General features: G+C 41.1%; 1 protein-coding gene across 6 annotated transcripts in view; it reads right to left on the reverse strand.

The window, feature by feature from the left end:
- kalrna (kalirin RhoGEF kinase a) overlaps positions 1–21655 on the reverse strand; it is a 753406-nt gene that overhangs the window by 77533 nt on the left and 654218 nt on the right. For all 6 annotated transcript variants that reach the window (XR_011961692.1, XR_011961693.1, XM_072579334.1 and 3 more), the window contains 4 exons: positions 15294–15360; positions 13928–14031; positions 7733–7802; positions 4770–4856 (listed from right to left, as the gene is read on the reverse strand). Coding sequence is in view for 4 of the 6 variants with exons in the window: in XM_072579334.1 (XP_072435435.1) it covers positions 4770–4856; positions 7733–7802; positions 13928–14031; positions 15294–15360 (328 nt within the window). In the remaining 2 variants the exon portion in view is untranslated. The remainder of the gene's footprint in view (positions 1–4769; positions 4857–7732; positions 7803–13927; positions 14032–15293; positions 15361–21655) is intronic.

Here is a 21655-nt window from a genome sequence, read left to right on the forward strand (position 1 = left end):
GTGCCCTGTGTGAGGCTGTCTGTGCCCCAATGTTCAGACTGATTATATTTCTAAAAAAGGGATTTATAGAATCTTACATGGATTCATGCAGTTTTTGAGCAAAGTAAAATATAATTCTGCAAGTACAAATTCATCCCACAAACGTATATGTGTGTGTGTATGTGGCTGTGTGTTTGTGTATATGTATGTGAGTGTGAGTGTAAAGGGGTATAAGTCTGTGAGAGGACATGTGTGGGTGTGTATGTGTGGGTATATGAGAGAGAGCTTGTGTGTGTGTGTGTGTGTGTGTGTGTGTGTGAGAGAGAGAGAAAGTGTAGTGCAATGGTGTCACCTGTAGTGTGACATAAATCCAAGGTCCTCATTGAGGCCATTCCCATGGGTACCGAACTTGGCTATCAGCCTCTGCTCAGCTACTTTGCATTGTTGCTTATACCAAAGTCCACCTTCCATTCGCCATGACCAGGGCCTCCAAGCCCTCCGTTTTTTCCTCTCCAAACGTCCCCAACAGTACCCTTCCACTGACGCTCTCATTCGTTTGGCCGAACTGGTCCTCACCCTTAACAATTTCTCCTTTGAATCCTCCCACTTCCTCCAGACCAAAGGCGTAGCCATGGGCACACGTATGGGCCCCAGCTATGCCTGTCTCTTTGTTGGCTATGTAGAACAGTTGATCTTCCGTAATTACACCGGCACCACTCCCCACCTCTTCCTCCGCTACATTGATGACTGCATTGGCGCCACCTCGTGCTCCCGCGAGGAGGTTGAGCAATTCATCAACTTCACCAACACATTCCACCCTGACCTTAAATTTACCTGGACTATCTCTGACACCTCGCTCCCCTTCCTGGACCTCTCCATCTCCATTAGTGATGACCGACTTGACACTGACATTTTTTACAAACCCACTGACTCCCATAGCTACCTGGATTACACCTCTTCCCACCCTATCTCTTGCAAAAATGCCATCCCATATTCCCAATTTCTCCGCCTCCGCCGTATCTGCTCCCAGGAGGACCAGTTCCACCATAGGACACACCAGATGGCCTCCTTCTTTAGAGACCGCAATTTCCCTTCCCATGTGGTTAAAGATGCCCTCCAACGCATCTCGTCCACATCCCACACCACCGCCCTCAGACCCCACCCCTCCAACCGTAAGAAGGACAGAACGCCCCTGGTGCTCACCTTCCACCCTACAAACCTTCGCATCAACCAAATCATCCACCGACATTTCCACCACCTCCAAAAAGACCCCACCACCAGGGATATATTTCCCTCCCCACCCCTTTCCGCCTTCCGCAAAGACCGTTCCCTCCGTGACTACCTGGTCAGGTCCACACCCCCCTACGACCCACCCTCCCATTCTGGCACTTTCCCCTGCCACCGCAGGAACTGTAAAACCTGTGCCCACACCTCCTCCCTCACCTCTATCCAAGGCCCTAAAGGAGCCTTCCACATCCATCAATGTTTTACCTGCACATCCACTAATATCATTTATTGTATCCGTTGCTCCCGATGTGGTCTCCTCTACATTGGGGAGACTGGGCGCCTCCTAGCAGAGCGCTTTAGGGAACATCTCCGAGACACCCGCACCAATCAACCAAACCGCCCCGTGGCCCAACATTTCAACTCCCCCTCCCACTCTGCCGAGGACATGGAGGTCCTGGGCCTCCTTCACTGCCGCTCCCTCACCACCAGACGCCTGGAGGAAGAACGCCTCATCTTCCGCCTCGGAACACTTCAACCCCAGGGCATCAATGTGGACTTCAACAGCTTCCTCATTTCCCCTTCCCCCACCTCATCCTAGTTTCAAACTTCCAGCTCAGTTACTGTCTCCTTGACTTGTCCGACCTGCCTATCTTCTTTTCCACCTATCCACTCCACCCTCTCCTCCTTGACCTATCACCTTCATCTCCTCCCCCACTCACCCATTGTACTCTATGCTACTCTCTCCCCACCCCCACCCTCCTCTAGCTTATCTCTCCATGCTGCAGACTCACTGCCTTTATTCCTGATGAAGGGCTTTTGCCCGAAACGTTGATTTTGCTGCTCGTTGGATGCTGCCTGAACTGCTGTGCTCTTCCAGCACCACTAATACAGTATTTGGTTTTCAGCATCTGCAGTCATTGTTTTTACCACCTTGGAGAATGGTCACCCGAAGGTCCAAGGTCGCATGTCCCGGACTGTTGAAGTGTTCTCCAACTGGGAGGCAACACTCCTATCTGTTGATTGCTGTGCGGTGTCCATTTATCCGTTGCCATTGCCTCTGCTTGGTCTCACCAATGTACCATGCCTCAGGGCATTTTTGTCTGCAGCACAGTAGTTAGACACCATTGGCTGAGTCACATGAGTACCTGCCGCAAACCTGGTGGGTGGTGTCCCCATGTATAATGGTGGTATCCATGTCAATATTCTGACACATCCTGCAGCATCTGCCATGACAGGGCTGTATGGTGCTGTCCTGAAAGCTGGGCAGTTTGCTGTGAACAATGACCTGTTTGAGGTTTGGTGGTTGTTTAAAGATGAGAAGTGGAGGCGTTGGGAAGGTCTTGGTGACGTGCTCATCCTCATTGATAAAGTGTTGCAGGCTGCAAAGAACATGGCGTAGTTTTTCAGCTCCTGGGAAGTAATGGACAACGAAGGGTACCCTGTCATGTCTGTCTCCTGAGGAGGGCATTATGGTTTCTTGCTGTGACACGTCAGAACTAGCGGTCAATGAGTTGAGCATCACACTCCATTCTTATGAGGGCATCCTCGAGTACTTCCAGGTGCCCGTCACGTTCCTCCTCAACTGAACAGATCGTGTGGATGCGGAGGGATTTCCAGTAGGGGATGGTTGTTTTAATATGTTTGGATGGAAGCTGGAGAAGTGTAGCATTGTGAGGTAATCCGTGGGTTTGCGGTAGAATGACATGCTGAGGTGCCCAACCTTGATGGAGATGCATGTGTCCAAGAATAAGACAGATACTAAAGAGTAGCCCATGGTGAGTTTGATGGTGGGATGAAACTTGCTGGTATTACTGTCTAGTTGTTTCAGTGACTCCTTGCCATGGGTCCAGAGAAAGAAAATGCTGTCAATATACCTGGTGTATAGTGTTGGTTGGAGATCCTGCATAGATAAGAGGTCTTATTTGAAATTGTGCTTGAAAATGTTCGCATATTGGGGTGCAAATTTGGTGCAAATGACTGTTCTGTGTGTCTGGATGAAGAACTGGTTGTGATCCAGGATAAAGTAGATGAGTTGTAGGATGGTGCTTGGAGATTGGCAGTTATTGATGTTGAGTACTGAGGCTATTGCTGCAATGCCGTCATTATGGGGGACGCTGGTGAGTCATCCATTGTGACAAGGAATGTTCCCAGTTCGACTGGTCCTTGGGTGCTGAGTTTCTGTAAGAAATCTGTAGTGCCGCGTCAAAAGCTGGTGTTGTGTGATTTTTAACTTTGTACACCCCAGTCCAACACCGGCATCTCCAAATCAACACAGAATATAGGGAGTGGTTATTCAAAATATCTGTTTAGGAACCACAAGGGTCAATTTTAAGGGTCTTTGAGAAGTATAATTTTACCATGTTATGGATACAGAGTTAGGAAGGTAAATTTGATTTGGATGTCTGTCTTCTATCTTGTAACAGTATGCATCAAATGTATCTCAATTATGCTTTGAAGAGATGTTACTACCCATGCCAACCATTGAAGGAACTTTGCCAGGACTAGTAAAGATAAACAATCTTCACCACCCTAGACGTGAAGAATGGTTACTACAAGTGGAAGCTGGATGAAGGCAGCAGCTTTCTAAATTGGTTCTGGATAGTGTCTGGGAGATGCAGGTAAGAGTGCATGCCATTTGGCATTTCCACTGCTCCAGAAGAGTATCAACACAAACACCATGAAGTAGTCATGCTCTTCCTTGAGTGGAAGCAATAGAGGATGATCTGCTGTCTACAGATGTGGACACACATTGGAAAAAGCCATTGCTGACTATGCTCACAATCTAGTTGCACTGTTAAGTTCACCAGGTGAATCTGAGGCTGAATAAGATGTCTGATGTCATGGACATGGTACTGACAGCAAAAGGACTTTACCTGGATCGCAAAAAGATCAGAACTGTAGCACTGATGCAGCAATCAACAAATCTAAAAGTACCTGTGAATATTTGGAAATCTCTTGGCCAAGTTGCTCTTGAAGATGAACAGATAGGCTAAGGTGGCATATTGTACAAAGGAAATTAAGTCATTATCCCGAAGGAGTTGAGAGGAGAGATGATAAAGTGCATCCACATAACATAAAGGAATTACATCAAATCAGAGGAGGGCAGAAGTGCTGTATTGTCCATATCTGAGTAATATAATCAAGGACCTCATCAGCCAGTGCAGTGCGTGGAATGAATACAGATAAGCAAGCTAGAGAGTCACTGATGGTACATGACACCTAAAAGAGACCCTGGATAAAGTTGGAGGTAGTTGTCTTCACCCTCACAGGAGCTGATTATCTTATCACCACAGATCACAGTTTATTCTGACCACAGTTAGGTAGGGCAGCTGACTTCAATGATTACTAGTGAGATTGTAGGAAGCACACTTCTGATGTTACTGCATTCCAGACATTGTGATGAATGATAATGGCCCTCAGTTCATGAGCGATGAATTGAGCAACCTTCGTAAATTATTGGAAGATTCAATACCATGTTGATACCACATCTGTTTGAAAAACTGTTTCCCAATGCCTGCCCCTAAGTGTAAATCACAGAGAATAAAAATGCACCAAAAACTCACCTCAAAGAAGGCATCATATTCTGCCACAATATACTCAGATTTTGGCTTGTTTTGGCAGTACACCACATACATGCCTAAACGTCTCTCCTGTAAGTACATAATTTGCAATGATGTTAACAAAATTCTTCTCACAACATTCTGACAATCTTAGTAAACATAAACAACTGTTAGAGATATATATTAACACTCAGTTATGTTTCTTCTATTCATAATGATCAGATATTACAACTGAAATAAAGAATTGATATACTTCCACTGCAAATGTTGCTATTTAATTTTGTATTGTCACTTTCGGACCGTTTCCTTGAATATTTTGTCTGATAATATACCATTATCAGTACCACATCACTTTGTGCTCTCAGTCTTCGTTGTTTCTGACAGGAAATAATTCATTTCTTTATTCAGCGTTGGATTGAAATGTTCAATTGACTGATATGGTCAATAATTCAGTAACTCTGGATTGGATGATGTATAACCTGAAATAAGCCAATACAGGCATTACATACAAAAGTCATTATGAGAAATTGTGATAGTTAAAGATAGATAGGAAAGGCCTCTCACTGCTTCTGAGCCAAAATTGCATTATTTGGGATCCCTGGCAGGTTTCACTTATAGCCTGTTCTCAAACTGAGCTGAAGACATGCTATCAATGCTGATCTAAGTGATGTACTCTTCTAAAGATTCAAGCTAAAATGATCCTTCCTGTTATTCCCAAATAACCTTGAAGATCACTTGAAGAAGGACTTTCCTGATAGTATTTTACAGTATGAAATGAAAAATCTACATTCAGACCGGCCTCTGAATAACAAGGCGAACAAACTTTAAGTATGCCACTAACCAATTAAGAACATTAGCATCATTAATTCGTTTATTTTCACATACTTCATTGCTGATTGAGGGACCTTGTTCGACATCGGTCATTGCAATTATTTACTGAATAACAGTAATTACAGTTCAAAAGTAATTCATGGGCTATGAAATGTTTTGGGGGCATTCTGAGCATGAGAACACTGCTATATAAAAGCAGGTTCTTTATTTCCATCAGCATAATTCCCTAAGCATCAAATAAAGTATATTATTACAGTCTATCTCTGCACTCAAACATTATGATGGGTCTGAAATGGAGATAGAGGTAGTGCTCCCTGCTTGGGGGGACAATCATATAGGACTGAGAGAAAGAAAGATTTCTTCATGCAGAGAACTGTGAATCTTTGAAAATCTCTACCCAAGAGCATTGTGGATATTTTAGTGTTGAATATCTTCTGGATTAAGATCGATTGATTTTTGACCACTCAGGGAATCAAGGAATATAGGCAATGGGCAAGGGGAGTGGAATTGATGTAGAAGATGAGCTGCAATCACACTGAATAATGAAGATGACTGAAAGTGTCCAATAGCCCAGTTCTGTCTATAATTTGTAAGTATAGAAAGAGACCTAATGCGCAACTTTAGCTAAAGGAGGAAAAGGGATAATAAGAATAATGAATTATCACCGACACATCTCTAAGAGATTCCAGACATCACTGGGAGTAAAACGTCTGACTTCCAAATGTTCTGCTAAATATGGAAATCTGACTATTAGTATATGCTCATGATACACTGACTACTAATGATACACTGACAATCATCTTGTGAATTCAACTTAACAACTCATGGAAAACTGCATTTATATACTGCCTGGCTTTAAAAAACTTCTGACCACATAGCAACACCATCATGTAGAGACAAGCCTTATTCCACATCTATAACATTGCCAGAGTCTGCTGGTCCTTCACCTCAACTACAACGGAATCTATCATTCATGGAAACTGTTACCTCTAGATTTGACTATTTCAACATACATGTGGCTAGCTTCCCACATTATACCCACCATAAACTTGGCATCATTTGAAACTCTGCTGCCTGTATCTAGACTCAGACTGTGTCATATTCACCCATCATCGCTTGTTTTTAAATCCATTCCTAGTCTTTTCCTTCCCATTTGTTTTTGTAATTTCCCTTATTTTTAAAAAGAAGAACGTATTATATACAGTGCTTCACACAACCTCAGGACATTCGAGTCACTTCACAGCGAATTAAATAATTTTGATGTGTAGTCACTGCAGGAAATGTGGCAGCCAATTTACACTACAACCAAGTACCACAAAGAACAATGTGACAATACAACATCTGATGATATCTGAGCTGCCAATTTTAGCCTCCTACACATTTCAGATTTTAATTTATCCCCTAATGGCAGTTGTACCTTCAGTTGCTAATATCCCAGAATTCCAAACCCAAACCTCTCCAGTTCTGACCCTCTCTTATTCCTTTAAGAAATACTTTAAAACATATCCCCATAGCCAGGCACTGGCCGAGTATGCCCTTCTGTTGCTCAGTGTCAAATTTTGTTCAATAATGTGAAGCATCTAAGGATGCTTTACAATGTTAAAGGTACTCTATAATAGCATCCTTTTCTAATTGCAGAAAGGCATTTCCCAGAGGCATAATCGAACACAAATAGCTCCAGGTCAAAAAAAAAAGGGCATATATAGGGAAGGGGTAATGGGCAGCTTTTGTTCATCTTTTTCTTTATTAAAACTTTGGACTCAAACTCAGTAGTCATATAATAACCATGGACATTGAACATAGCTATGATATAATGCTATATCTAAAATGAAATTCTGCTAATGTTATTGTCATGTTTCAATTAAGCTATTAGTATGCTCATCATGATTTAGAAATTCTACAATTTTGTGAAATAGAATATCAACTTTTCAAAATTTACTTATGACTGTCATATAGTAAATTCCCTATATAATTATTCTTCTTTATCATTTGCATCATTTACGGAAAATAACATTTTTTCAGGTGACCAGGGAGGTGTACAAAGTTTTTGTTACAGAATATGTTCCAATTTGGAACTAAAATGGGTCAAGTTTCTATTTTTACCAAAGCCCTGAAAGGACATTGTAAAAACCTACATGCTTGATGAAGAGCTCTGCCAAACGCTCTGGTTCCTGAAGGGATTTTTCCAGTTCTCCCAGGAAATAGCTGAAAAGAAATATGAACAGTAATTATTCTAAAACTCTGTCTCAGTGGGTCCATAGTTCCTTTAAGCTTGATGAATATTTCAGCATGAAATCATGAGTGAACCATTTAGGAAAGTTGACTCAAACTTCCAAATGGAAAGAAACAAAATAAACATAAATTAGTTGGGATTAAGACCAAAACTTTGAATAGGTAAGTAACTGCCTGAAGAGAGAAACCAAGGGTCTTTGCAAGAGCGTTACTGTTAGAGTGGCTGTGAGAAGGGGTGTGGCAATCATTGAATAGAATGCCCCATTGCTGAGTTTTGCAATTACTACTGAGTCAAATTTGTATCAGTGACTTAAATTCTGAAAGTTAATGCCAATTCACAACATGAAAATAAAAACCTCCACACAATGAGTTATGCTTTTGATTATATTGCCTGTAGGTGATGGGAGGAGATTAATGAATTGGATTAATGTTAGAATGGGGAAATTTACTAAGGCTATGGGGGAAAGCTAAAATGAATAATCTTTCTAAAACCAAACACAACCAAAATGGACTTCTGTGCAGCACTATTCTAACATTTGAATCTGTAACAAAAATGGAGGCAAAGCCCTCTAACTATGGAATGAATTGCACACATTGTGTGAATCAACAGAAGAATGCCAGATCAAAATTTAAACCAGAGAGGTGTAAAATACTTTGCCTACGAAGGAAAAATGGAGATATGCCAATTTTATGCATGGCATTGAAATCGCTGACAAATAGTCAAATTCGTCAAAATAAGACCTAAAAGGTGCAATTCTCAAAATGTCAGACCAAGGCAAAGCAGGAACCAACAAAGTCAACAAAAATGAACTTCAAAGTCAAAGCAGCAAAATACAAGATGAAGGAACTAATAACCCAAATGTACAAGCCTCTAATCAGGCCAAACTTTGGATGTTGTGCTTGGTTCTGTTTGTGAGGAACAGAAACCGACATTCTAGCACTGGAGTCTATGATGAAAAGCACTTCACAGTTGATCCCTGAGGAGTCATTTTAAAATGACAACATTAAGAGAATTGAGAATGTGGTGCTGGAAAAGCACAGCAGGTCAGGCAGCATCCGAGAGCAGGAGAATTGACCTTTTGGGCAAGAGCCCTTTATCAGGAATGAGATTTGTAAACCGAGGGGGTAGACACTCCGCCCAGGTCATGCAGTTCCTGGGCCTCTTCCATCGCCAAACCCTAACTACCTGACACCAGGAGGAAGAATGCCTCATCTTCCGCCTTGGGACCCCCTGACCACTTGGCATCAATGTGGATCTCAGCAGTTTCCTCATTTCTGCTCCCCCCACCTTATCCCAGTTCCAACCTTCCAACTCAGCACTGTCCTCATGACCTGTCCTACCTGTCCATCTTCCTTCCCATCTATTCACCCTATTCTCCTCTCCAACATATCATCATTACCCCCACCTTCATATACTTATCGCACTCTCAGCCCCACTCCCTCCCATTTACCTCTCAGCCCCCTGGCCCACAAGCCTCATTCCTGATGAAGGGCTTATTTCGGAAATGTCGATTCTCCTGATCCTCGGATGCTGTGCTTTTCCAGCATCAAACTCTTGACTCTGATCTCCAGCATCTGCAGTCCTCACTCCCTCCTAACATTTTAAGTGAAGCCTGGTATTGTACAAGAAATGAAAAATGTGTTGCTGGAAAAGCGCAGCAGGTCAGGCAGCATCAAAGGAGCAGGAGAATCGACATTTCAGGCATAAGCCCTTCAGGAGTACAAGAAAGTCAGAAGTCCATATTTTTTCACATGCTTTGATGTTTCAACTTCATTGTATGCATCATTCACCAGCTGTAGGTTTCTTGCCCAGAGAGCAGCCTGATTGAAGGTTTGGGTTCTAGTCAACAGGGAACATGATTGGAGAGTTCAGAGGTAACATTAGGCTACTTCCCCAACTCCAGGGTCTGACCCTGAAGGGGGACTGATCTTTGACCCTGCGACAAGATTGGGACGATGGGTGTTTGGGAGGAAACACTTCTGCTGTTCCAGATTCCTAAGGAACATTGTGGAGACCTTCTTCCTGAGGCAGTACTTGCCCCAATGCAGCTGTCAAGATGTTTCAGATCTGGAGAAACTAGCATGTCAATGCCTTCCAGCCTCTTTAGCACATTTGCAATGCCAATACACATCTTTGAAGCAGGATACTTACATGTCCCTTGCTCTGCCTGAGTTAAAGTCGGCAGGTTGAAGTCAGCTTCCCATCACATTTTCAGTTAAACCTGCCTTTCACATGCATTACCATCCATTCATCCAAACAAAAAGTCTAATCCCTCACCCCTGTCTATCCTCTGTCCAACATGTGGGTGATGATAAAAGACAGAAAAGACTTGGCTCTTTAAAGCCTGGAAGGTTGTCAGAGAGATATTCCTTTAAATTTATGCGACATAATAAATTGAGTCAAAAAGAATTATCTATAATGTTACTTTAAATCAAACTGGAAGAGATAGAACAAGAGGAAAACAGGAAGCTACCTCCAAATATCAGGAGGTTTCTTCTTCCTTCAGATAAACAACATAGAACAGATTCTCTGGTCTCAGTAGTGAATGTTTTATATTCCAGATCTGAACACAAAACATTTAAACTAAAGACTGGAAGATAGAACCTTATATTCCTGGATATTACATGTTCATGTGAAATAAATATGTGGTAGTGCTCCAAATAAAGGAAGATATGTGGTAGTGCTCCAAATAAAGGACTTTATTACAGCATTGATTGCAGGGATGTTCAAGGAAGAATGTGGTAAAGAACAAACAGAATAAATGAATAAAAAGGAAATGGTGCAATTCCACAGCACATTACATACCATTAAATTATGGGGGTGAGATAGAGGAGAAGACATATACACGGTCAACAGCTAGAAAATCAAAATAGTCAATTAAGTCAATATGCTGTGCATTTCAAAGTTTTTTCTGCATCAATGGAAATGATTGTTAACTGTTAGCCTTCTGTGGAGATCTTCCCTCCACAGCATCTCACTTCTTCTACCTTCTTCTCAAAATCAACAACAAGACTGCGTTGGCAGACCCATCATTTCAGCCAGTTTCTGCCCCACTGACAATATTTCTTCGTATCTTGACTCTATTTTACCCATGTGTTTTGTCTCTTCCCACTTACATTCATGATTCTTCTGAAACTTTCAGTTGGTTTCATAATTTCCAGTTTTCTGGTCCTAGCTTTCTCCTCTTCAACCATGGATATACAATCCCTCTACATGGCCATTACTATCAAGTTGGTCTGAAGACTCTCTGCTGCTTCCTTGAAAAATGGTCTACATAAGATCCAACCATGACCACTTTTGTTCGCCTGACTGAGCCCATTCTCACTTTGACTGTCTTTTCCTTTAACTTGTCACTTTCTCTAAATCAATAGTGTGGCCATCGTGGGTATGTGCAAGAATGTCAGCTATACGTACTCCTTTGTAGTGATATGGAATACTTCTTGTTCCGGTCTTACTTGGGCCCTCACCCACAGCATTTTCTGTAATATAATCGATGATGTCTTCAGTGCTGCTTCCTGCTCTCATTGAGAATTCAAAAAAAGTCATTAGTTGGTTCCAATTTCTATCCTTCTCTCACCTTCATCTGATCCATCTCTGACTCTTCCTTTCCATTCCTTGACTTTAATGTTTCCATTTCTGAGGAGAGGTAGCCCGCCAATATCCATTATAAGCCCACTGACATCCATAAATCTTGACTACACCTCCTTCCACCCTGCTTCCTGCAAGAATTCCATTCCATTCTTCCAGTGACATCTGTTCTGATGATGCCACCTTTCACCAGGGTGCCTGTGACAAGACCTCCTTGTTCCTCACTCAAGAAATCATTCTCCACTCTGATTGCCAGGGCCCTTAACCTTGTCAAGATTCTGCCCTCACTCTTGCTGCTCCTTCCCAGAATAATGATAGTGTTCTCCTTGTCCTTAATTTCCACACCACCAGTCTCTCCTTTCAAACCATTTTTGCCATCTCCAGAAGTATACCACCAGCAAAAAAATAACTTCTCCTTCCCTTCACTGTCAGCAATCTGCAGGGATCATTCCCTACATAACATCCTGGTCCACTTCTCCATCACTCCTAATCCACGCTCATTTCCTCACGGCATTTTGCCATACAATTACAGAAGATACAACATGTGCCCATTCACCTACTTGTCCCTCACTGCCCCAAACCCATAATACACCCTCTGGGAAAAGCAGCATTTCATTTGTATTTCTTTCATTTAATTTACAGTATTCACTGCTCACAATGCAATTTTCCTAATAATGGCAAAATGAAACACAGTCTTAGTGACTGCTTTGTTGGACACCTCTGTTCTATCTGTGAAAATGACCCCAACTCCATATTTGCTTGCCATTTCATTCATCTTGCTCCTTTGCTAACATTTCTGTCCTGGGCCTTCTATGGTGTTCCAATGAAGTGTAGTACAAGCTGGAGAAACAACACCTTATCTGCTGATTAGGCAGATTCCAGCCTCTAGGACTCAATACTGAGTTCTGGAACTGTCCTCCATTTCTATGCACAAAGAGCTTGTTCAAAACATCAGCTCTCTGAGCATTTTAATCTAATACCAATCTCCTGATTTTTCTCCATACATTTCATGCTGTTTCCATTTAAATAATTATCAATTTCCCCCTTAAATGCTTCAATTGAATCTGCATTCCAGGCCCTGACTATTTGTTGCATGAAAATACTTTTGCTCCCCTCACATTTGTTGCTTGTGCAAAACACTTTAAAGCTATGCCAATGATCCTTTTACCAACAGGAACACTTTCTTCCTATCTGCTCGGACTAGACCCCTCAAGATTTTGGAAACTTCTATCAATTGTCCTCTTGGCCTTCATGTCTCCAAGGAAAAGACTCATATTTTCTACAATCTTTTCTCAAAAGTGAAATGTCTCACCTCTGGTACCATTCTCAAACTTCTCCTGCACTTTCTCCAATTCTTTCACATAGTGTGGCACCCAGAACTGTACAAAATCCTTCAGCTGATGTCCAACTAGGGTCCTATATACCTTCAAGGGTAACAACATCAGATTCAAAACCAAAATCATGGTTTTCAGAACCATGGTGGTTCCCGCTTTCCTATATGACTCTGAGACACCTCAAGGCGCTGAAGCAGTATCACCAAAGCTGCCTGTGCTAGATTCTATGAATCTGCTGGGAGGAAAGACATCAACACCAGTGTCCTTGATTAGGCCAACATCCCCAACATTGAGGCACTGATCACCTTTGATTGGCTACAATAGGCGGCCAGGTCATCCACACAGCTGACATGAGACTCCCCAAGCAGATGCTCTACTCCCAGCTTCCAAACAGCAGGCGAGCCCCAGATGGACAGAGTACACACTTCACTTGAGACCCTCAAGGCCTCACTAGCAAAGTGCAGCATTCCCACAGACACCTGGAAATCACTGGCCCAAGACTGTCTAAAGTGAAGGGGGAGTATTGGGAAGGCTCGAGCACCTTCAGGCTTGCCATTGGGAAAAAGCAAAAGCCAGGTGAAAGTAATGAAAGGGGCATTCTCCCATACCAATGCCCCACCTACCCCTTTCCATGACCACTTTCAGCCCCAAATGTCCCAGAGTCTGTGGAAGGAGCATCGATCTGTACAACCATAAGGACACATGCTGAGAGTAGAAGAGTGTCATCCTGAGAGTGGAAGAGGTTTCCAACAGTGATGATGATGATTTTTTCTGAACAACCTCCTTGCTCTTGAACTCTATACCCCTCTCTATGAAGCCTAGAATACCTTATTAATACCTTGTTAACACCTGCGTCTATCTGCCTTGCCCCCTTTAATGACTCATATATCCAGATCTCGGCTCTTACACACCCTTTAGAATCATATCTTTATACAGTCCTTCCGTCATCTTTGTACCAAAGGATGCACTTTGCACTATTCCACATTGAACTTCATCTTCCACTTATCTGCACAGTCTACCAACTTGCCAAGGTTCTTTTGAAGTTAGATTTAAGGAAAAAAAAAGAGTCTGAGATGATTGAGAAATGCTTGTAACAATTAACATTAACCAGTATTTCATCAAATGCAAAGTGCTGACTTTTCTTTCAGATAAAATACAACACATTAACTACTCACCTATTGTGCCAGTCATAAATCTGATGAATATTTCCAAAAACTATCTTCTCTTTTCCTTTCATGTCATCAGGAACTCCTTTATCTTCTATCGTTTTCATGAAACCCTAAAACATCAAAAGTATGTTGAAACTGCTGTCAGCAAAACTTTAAACTTGCAATACTTGCCAAGTCAACAAATCATTCTATTTCTTAGTAAATACCTGAAGAATTTCACAGGAATGATTCTACCTTTGTGTAGTCCAGAATAAAAGTTATAAGTGTTACATAAATAAAGTTAGGTGTCAAGACAATTCTATTTTTGTTAAGGGTGCTCAACTTTTGAAACATGATACAGTTGTCACAGGCCTCCTGTAACCCAGGGCTGGTGAGACAACATACAGGGAGACAACTGGCAGTGGTTTAGCTTAAGGGTCACCACACCTCAGATAATGGGCAAAGTTGAGAAGATAATCTCAATTGGAGCAGGAACTGAACTCACACCATTTCAGCTCTCTGAACTGTAAACCAACTGTCTAGCCCACTGAATTAACCAAGCCCCTTGGTGCAACACGATAAATGGTCAAACATAAGTGAGTTAGTCACATTTCTGTTTTAGGCTGATAAAAATGCAGACAATAGATACATTAGGCTTTGTGGTTGACTGAAACTTGCTTTGATTGGTCATGGAATTAGAGAGAAATCTTCCACAGCAACCTTTCCCTGAGGTTGTTTTAAAATCTTTTCTTCTTCATTCTGGAGATTAACTAGATGCCAGTCAGTGGAAAGTATTGAAGGACCGTGATACTTCATTGCAACATGACTGTATATGATAAATCAGATTGCCTTACAGATCAGATTTACAATTGAATCTCTGTTGGAAACCATTAAGATGGCATAATTAGATGGATTTAACTGACCAGTGCAAGACAAAAAAAATCATCAAAGCATTATTATAATCATTAAGAGATTAAAATGAGACACAAAATACACTCTAAAGTCTTAAGGTGTCTATGGTACTGAAGTGTGCAGATCAGAAAGAACAGAAAGCTTGATTTTTTGGTATATGCTGAGTTAACTGATCTCTCCCAGTGCAACAATCACTGAAATACTGGAAAGTTGAAGGAGAGGACAGAATGTAATAATAAACAATCTAAATTTGGGGCACATTCCTGCTGAGTGATATTTCCCACCCAGTAGAGGACTGTCAATCCATAAAGTGCCAATGTTGGGATGATGACCAAAGGGCAAATTCTATCCTATATAATTCCCAGTATGAAAATAAATTAATTCAATGGAGTTAGTCTTCTTAACAAGTGTGATAACCCTTTACAGTTAATATTATTATGTTCATTTAAGTGTTATACCAATTAAATTCGACACATCTTACCTCTACCACAACACCCAAGTCTTTCACATAATCCTTCTCAGTTTGAACAAGCTCATTTAGGACATATCTGTAACAAGATGAAAGGATTATTTGTGGATAGGTTCTGAATTCTGATAGTATTCTGTTAAGTTGGTTATGTTCAACTGCAATTATTTACAACACTGATAACTGACCACAGAATTAGACACAAGTTGTTCCATGAAGAATCTGCATCATTTTATAATTATTTGTAACTAATTACCATTTGGGCTTAATAATAAACAAAATAATTAGCGAAAACTCAAAGTCATTTTGTTTAGAAAGCTGCATGTATGGAAGAGATTGGAGTGAAGTTAATACATGCTGGAAAGTCATGACAGGTCTGATAGTTTGGAAAGAAGAAAGGCATGTCAGCACTTTCTGTTTGGGTTAATTGCATTGTTTCCAGAGTTCCAACATTTACTGTTTTGTTTTTATCTTTTGAAGTTTTGGAAGCCTCTGTGTATTATAGTGCAGAAACTAATCGACAAATTCAGAAAACATCAAAATAACATGGCCCAAATGTGCTGGTCAGGAACAGGGCCCCTTTCTCTGTCAGTGACCAGGAAAGAAATTAATAACATATCTTCCTCTGATTTTCTGGCCAATTTTTGAAATAAAATTACTTGCAATTCTTTCTTGACTAATCTTTGATTGGACACACTAAGATTGAGAGAAAACCAATGTTTTTAGGATTGTCTAGAGCTGTCACTATTTGTAACTGAATAGCTTCAAACCATTGACAGTGATAACCCTTGCTTCAATACTCTCTCACCTACCAACAATGTTCACAACTTTGTCAAATACTCAGCCCCCAGCACCAACCATACCCATTTCCTTAACTATGCTGAATCTTCCGACATCAGCCAGATGAGAGTCAGGGATTTCAAAGGTGAGTTGGAAGAGTGGGTGTGGGAGGTGATACGTACTGGGGGAGAGTTGTCTGGGCAGAGGGCAGGAGAGATAATAAGGATTAGAAAACATAAATTATCGATCAGAGTTGGTATTGACTTTTGCTCCAAACAAAATATGCTTTCTATTAATAGTAGCTGATTGATTCAATGTTCACGTTGCCTTTAGCTTTAAAATGAAATTTAGCATCACCTCAGATTTTTCTTTTTCAAGTTTATAATATTTTTTGACTTTGGAAGGTTGGAATTTATATATAAAAAATGAGTTATAACCAGTCCCCAGTTGAGATTCTCACTTCACTACAGTTCCAGACAGGATACCCGAAACTGTTAAGTTCGTGGGTGAGGAGCGATAAACTGGCTCCTCAATTCACCCACCCTCTCGTTGGTCACAACAAGGTCACTTTGAAAATGATCGCTTCTTCTGTGAACATCTTTCTTCCAGATCCAAGGAACTTATACTTTAAAATAAGCAAATTTAACCAGGTTTTCTTGAAATAACAAAACGGTGAGATTATTCATTACTAAATGCAATGAGAATTAGTAACACAACACATGTATGCACAGTTTAGAAATGAGGTGAATCCAACAAGGTAATTGTCAAAAAAAGTTACATGGATCATCTCTCAATTGTCCATGATTAGCAGTTGACAGTTGAATGTTGCAGTCAGTGCAGTGGAGGTTACTGGTGGCATTGACATTGGTAGGTGAATAGTAAGATTCACAGTTCTTACATTTACAGATTAATTGATATTCTATAGCTCTTAAAACCTTTTGACTTTGATTGAATTCCAATATTCAGAAAGAGAAAGAGTCCCTTACTGTCCTGTTTCATTTTTAACTCGAAACAATTTTAATTGTTTCACCTGGAGTTAGAGAGGGTCTTTATCTGCACCCCACGAATAACTGGGAGGTAATTCTTCAAACGTGACCATCACTTCACACTAATGCTCAAACACAGGAGGTGGACAAGAATATTTAGTTGCACTGGCACATTCCAGTAAAGTTGAAACTGCCTTTTCACCACCTACTCTTCAACTTAGAAAATACAAGATATTTTTGAAGTTTTGGATATAAACCACAGGATACACCATTTTGTTGAGTAGGGGTTCTCAGCATTGGCAGTTTTGTAGTCACAACAGATCACAGTCCACCTTCAAGTCATACATTTCTTGCATTCCACTGGTCTCCTTTTCTCTCTCTAAGAAATCAATTAAGTTATCTTCATAGCTAGTTTTGACTGTATCATCCATATGGAATTACAAGTTAAAACTGTTCATAGTATTTCAGAGGTGTGATCCATTGTCATAACACTATCGGCTGTATGCTATAATCCAAGGTGGTCCAACCAGAAATTGAGTGTTTGGTTACATCAGCAGAGTGCATTATATTCTATTTGCATACAAACTAAATTACCATCACCCTGAAGGAATTTGCTTACTTTTTCCTTGACTAACAATAAATTTGAATTAATTTCTGTTTTCAATAATTTCTTCTAATTCAAATCTTCGCAAACAATGCATTGGCAAAAATAAGAATTAGACTTCTAATAATAGTCTAAGAACAGTATAATTGTAATGTTATTAAATTAATAATTCAGAGACCCAGTATAATGATCTGGAGGCATGATTCTAAACGAGGTTAGGGGTGGGCAGGGGGGTGTTGAACAGGATTGGGGTGGTGGGCGGGGTGGGCGGGGGTGGTTTTGGATAGGCTTGGGAGAGGGCCAAGGCTCACGCGTGGTGTGCTGCTGCCTAGTCTGATCAGGGAGCAGACATAATAGAAAACTACCAGCCACAGAGGAAAGGCATTAAATCGATTAACCGAATAATCAATTATCCGAACGAAATAGCGCCCACCCATCTTGTTGGGATAATCAAAGTTGTCCTGTAGTTGATTTTTAACTGCCCTCTGCGTGGGCCTAAGAATCAGTTGGATCAAACCACCACAAAAAAAGCTCAGCATGAGTAAAAATGGATAGATCTTAGCACTGATTCAGACACTGGAGATGACAAAGGCACAATCTACCTAGTCAACCCTGCAAAGTCCACCTCAATAACATCTGGGAACTTGCATCAAAATTGGAAGTAATCCCACAGACTACTAAAATAACAGCTTGACATAAGAATTATGCATTACAACCAATATTCCAGAAACTTCAATCACCATCGTAGAGTATATCCTGTCCTTCTGCTGAACAGATCTCCCACAGCTGATGGAGTTCATTTTGTTTTATTCATTCACAGGATGTGGCCATCACTGGCCAGGTCGACATTGAATTCCCATCCTTAATTGTCGAGAGGACACTTAAGTGTTAACCACTTTACTGAGGGTTTGGAGTCACAAGTAGGCCAGACCACATAAGGATAGCTGTTTTCTTACCTAAAGGACATTAGTGAATGATTTTTTTTTCCCCCTGGCAATAGGTTCATAGTCATCATTAGACTCTTATTTTCAGATTTACAATTAATTCAGATTTCACTATCAACTGTGGCAGGATTTGAACATGGGTCTCTGGATTAACAGTCCAGTGATAACACCACTAGGCCATCGCCTCCCCCAATGGCATAGAACAGCATTACTGATTGATTTGTTTGAGTCTTGGGCCTGCGATAGGTGATAAGGGAATTTACAAAAGTAGAAACCTACTTGGAGTCATCTTCATTAATCTATCCATAGTAAATGCATCTATTGTAACAGTACTGGTAAGAGTGACCACCATTCCTTTGGACACAAAGTCTAGTTTTTACACCGTGGGTACTTTCCATGTGTAGTATGGCACAATGATCATGCAAAAACAATAGATAGAGAATAGATATAGTAGCAAATCTAGGCATCAATGAGATGTTGTGGGCCATCAGCAGCAACGGTACTTACCCACAGTCTGTAACTTCATGGGCACATCCCTTATTGTGTTGTTATCATCAAACCAGGGACCAATCCTAATTCAGTGAGGAGTACAGGAGAACATGCCGGGACCAACAGCGTGATTCAAAATATAGGACTACATCATGTTAAGCAGCTGAAACAACAAGTATGCAATCCAAAACCAGTTGATTGGGTCAAAGCTTTCTAGACTTGCTCCATCTGGTCATGAATGTTGACACACAATTAAACAACTAATTGGAGAAGGTGCACTGTGCACGGTGGCACAGTGGTTAGCACTGCTGCCTCACAGCGCCAGAGACCCGGGTTCAATTCCCGCCTCAGGCGACTGACTGTGTGGAGTTTGCACATTCTCCCCGTGTCTGCGTGGGTTTCCTCCGGGTGCTCCGGTTTCCTCCCACAGTCCAAAGATGTGCAGGTTAGGTGAATTGGCTATGCTAAATTTCCCGTAGTGTAGGTAAGGGGTAGATGTAGGGGTATGGGTGGGTTGCGCTTCGGCGGGGCGGTGTGGACTTGTTGGGCCGAAGGGCCTGTTTCCACACTGTAAGTAATCTAAATCTAAATCTAATCTAAATCTAAATTCACAAACATATTCAACCTCAGCTGTGGTAGAGCCTAGTGTGTTCATGCAAAAGGCAAAGCTGAAACATGAGCAAAAATCTTCATCCAGATATGGTGAGTGGATGATCCACCTTAACCTCCTCCTGAGGTCTCTAACATCATAAATACCAACTTTCAGCCAAGTTAATTCTCTCCACATAAAATCAAATGGGTAAAGGCACTAGATACAACAAAGACTTTGGGGCCTAACAATATTAAGGCTATCATATGGAAGACTCCTGTTCCAAATAAAATATGTGTCCATAGCCAAGCTGCTCCAGTACAGTTACAACAGTATAAATGACCAGGCAATTCAGAAATTGTCCAAGTATGCATCACTAATCTGCTCACTGATGTCAATTTGGGTTCCACTAAGGACATTCTGTTCCAGAAGTCATTACAACCTTAGTTCAAACCTCAGGCAAACAAAGGTGAGAGTGACTACTCTTGATATCAAAGCAGTATTTGACTGAGGGTGGTTTCAAGAAGCCCCAGCAAACTTGGAGTCAATGGGAATCTGAGGAAGTGCTCCACTGGTTGTGACATTGAAGACCAATTATCTCAGCTCAGGACACTTTGTAAGAGTTCCTCAGGACAGCATCCTAGTTCCAAACATCTCCAGCTGCTTCATCAATGACTTCTTTCAATCATCAGGTCAGACATGCAGATGTTTGCTGACAGCTGAGGTTTACAGCTCCTCAGGTACTGAAGTAGTTCATACAAACACGTAACAACACATAGAGAACACTTAGATTTGTGCTGGTAAGTACATAATAACTTTCATACAACCCAAATCATGGACAATAACCATTTCAAGAAAGAATCTAACCATTTAGCCTTGATATTCAATGATAGTATTATGGCCAAGGCTTACCATTGGCCAGTAACTTAACAGAAGCAGCTATATAAATAAGATGATTACAAGAGTAGGTCTGGGGTTTGGAATTCTGAGATTTTTTTTATTCACTCATGGGATGTGGGTGTTTCTGGCTGGCCAACATATATTGCCTGTCCCTAGTTTCCCTTGAGAAGGTGATGGTGAAGTGCTTTCTTGAACTGCTGCAGTTCACCTGTTTTATGTTTGATTCATAATGCACTCAAGAAGGGAATTCTTGGATTTGACATGTAACAATGAAGGAACCGTAATAAATATCCAAGTCAGGATGGGAAGCGGCTTTAGATTTGTGCTTGGAAGATGATGGACAGGCTTTAGAGAGTGAGGCGGTGAGTTACATTCTGCAGTATTCCTAGCCTCTGACTTGCTTTTGTAGCCCTGTGTTTATGTAGTGAATCCAGTTGAGCTTCTGGTCAATGGTAACCGCCAAGATGTTGATATCGAGGATTCAGTGACATAGCACCTGGTATGTAACTCATTCCTGACTTCACAAAAGTGACCACCACCTAGGGGCACAAGTTAGGTACATGATGAAACATTTTCCCTTGACTGGATTATGCAGCTCCAACAACAATGAAGAAACTCCACACCATCCAGGACAAAGCAGCCCACTGAAGTGGCACTCCATCTATCTATGAGGGAATCATTAATTCCCTTTAAAATATTTATTAATAATTATTAAAACTATTAGAAGACAGGGATCATACCTCTGACCCCCATGGAATCCTGAGCTAGATTCTTCATTCTCCACTCAAGTTTGAATGACATCAACAGCTTAATACAGTTTCCAACATTAATCTTTTTGTTATGATCCCAGCAGATGGTACTAGTGGATAAATCAAATCCCAAAATGAAATCTGGCTTGACAGATCTTTTTTTTAGTGCATTAGTTATTGTGGTGGTTACTCACTGACACATGTTCAAACATGATTGTACATTTTCCTTAACAACAGAACAAATGTTTATTACACATACAATAAATAAAATAAACCAAGGTATCTATAGATATAACAATGATCTTAACACAGAGACAAACAATGTTTCAACCTATT

This window comes from Chiloscyllium punctatum, chromosome 10, assembly GCF_047496795.1.
Source record: "Chiloscyllium punctatum isolate Juve2018m chromosome 10, sChiPun1.3, whole genome shotgun sequence".
Lineage (NCBI taxonomy): Eukaryota > Metazoa > Chordata > Chondrichthyes > Orectolobiformes > Hemiscylliidae > Chiloscyllium > Chiloscyllium punctatum.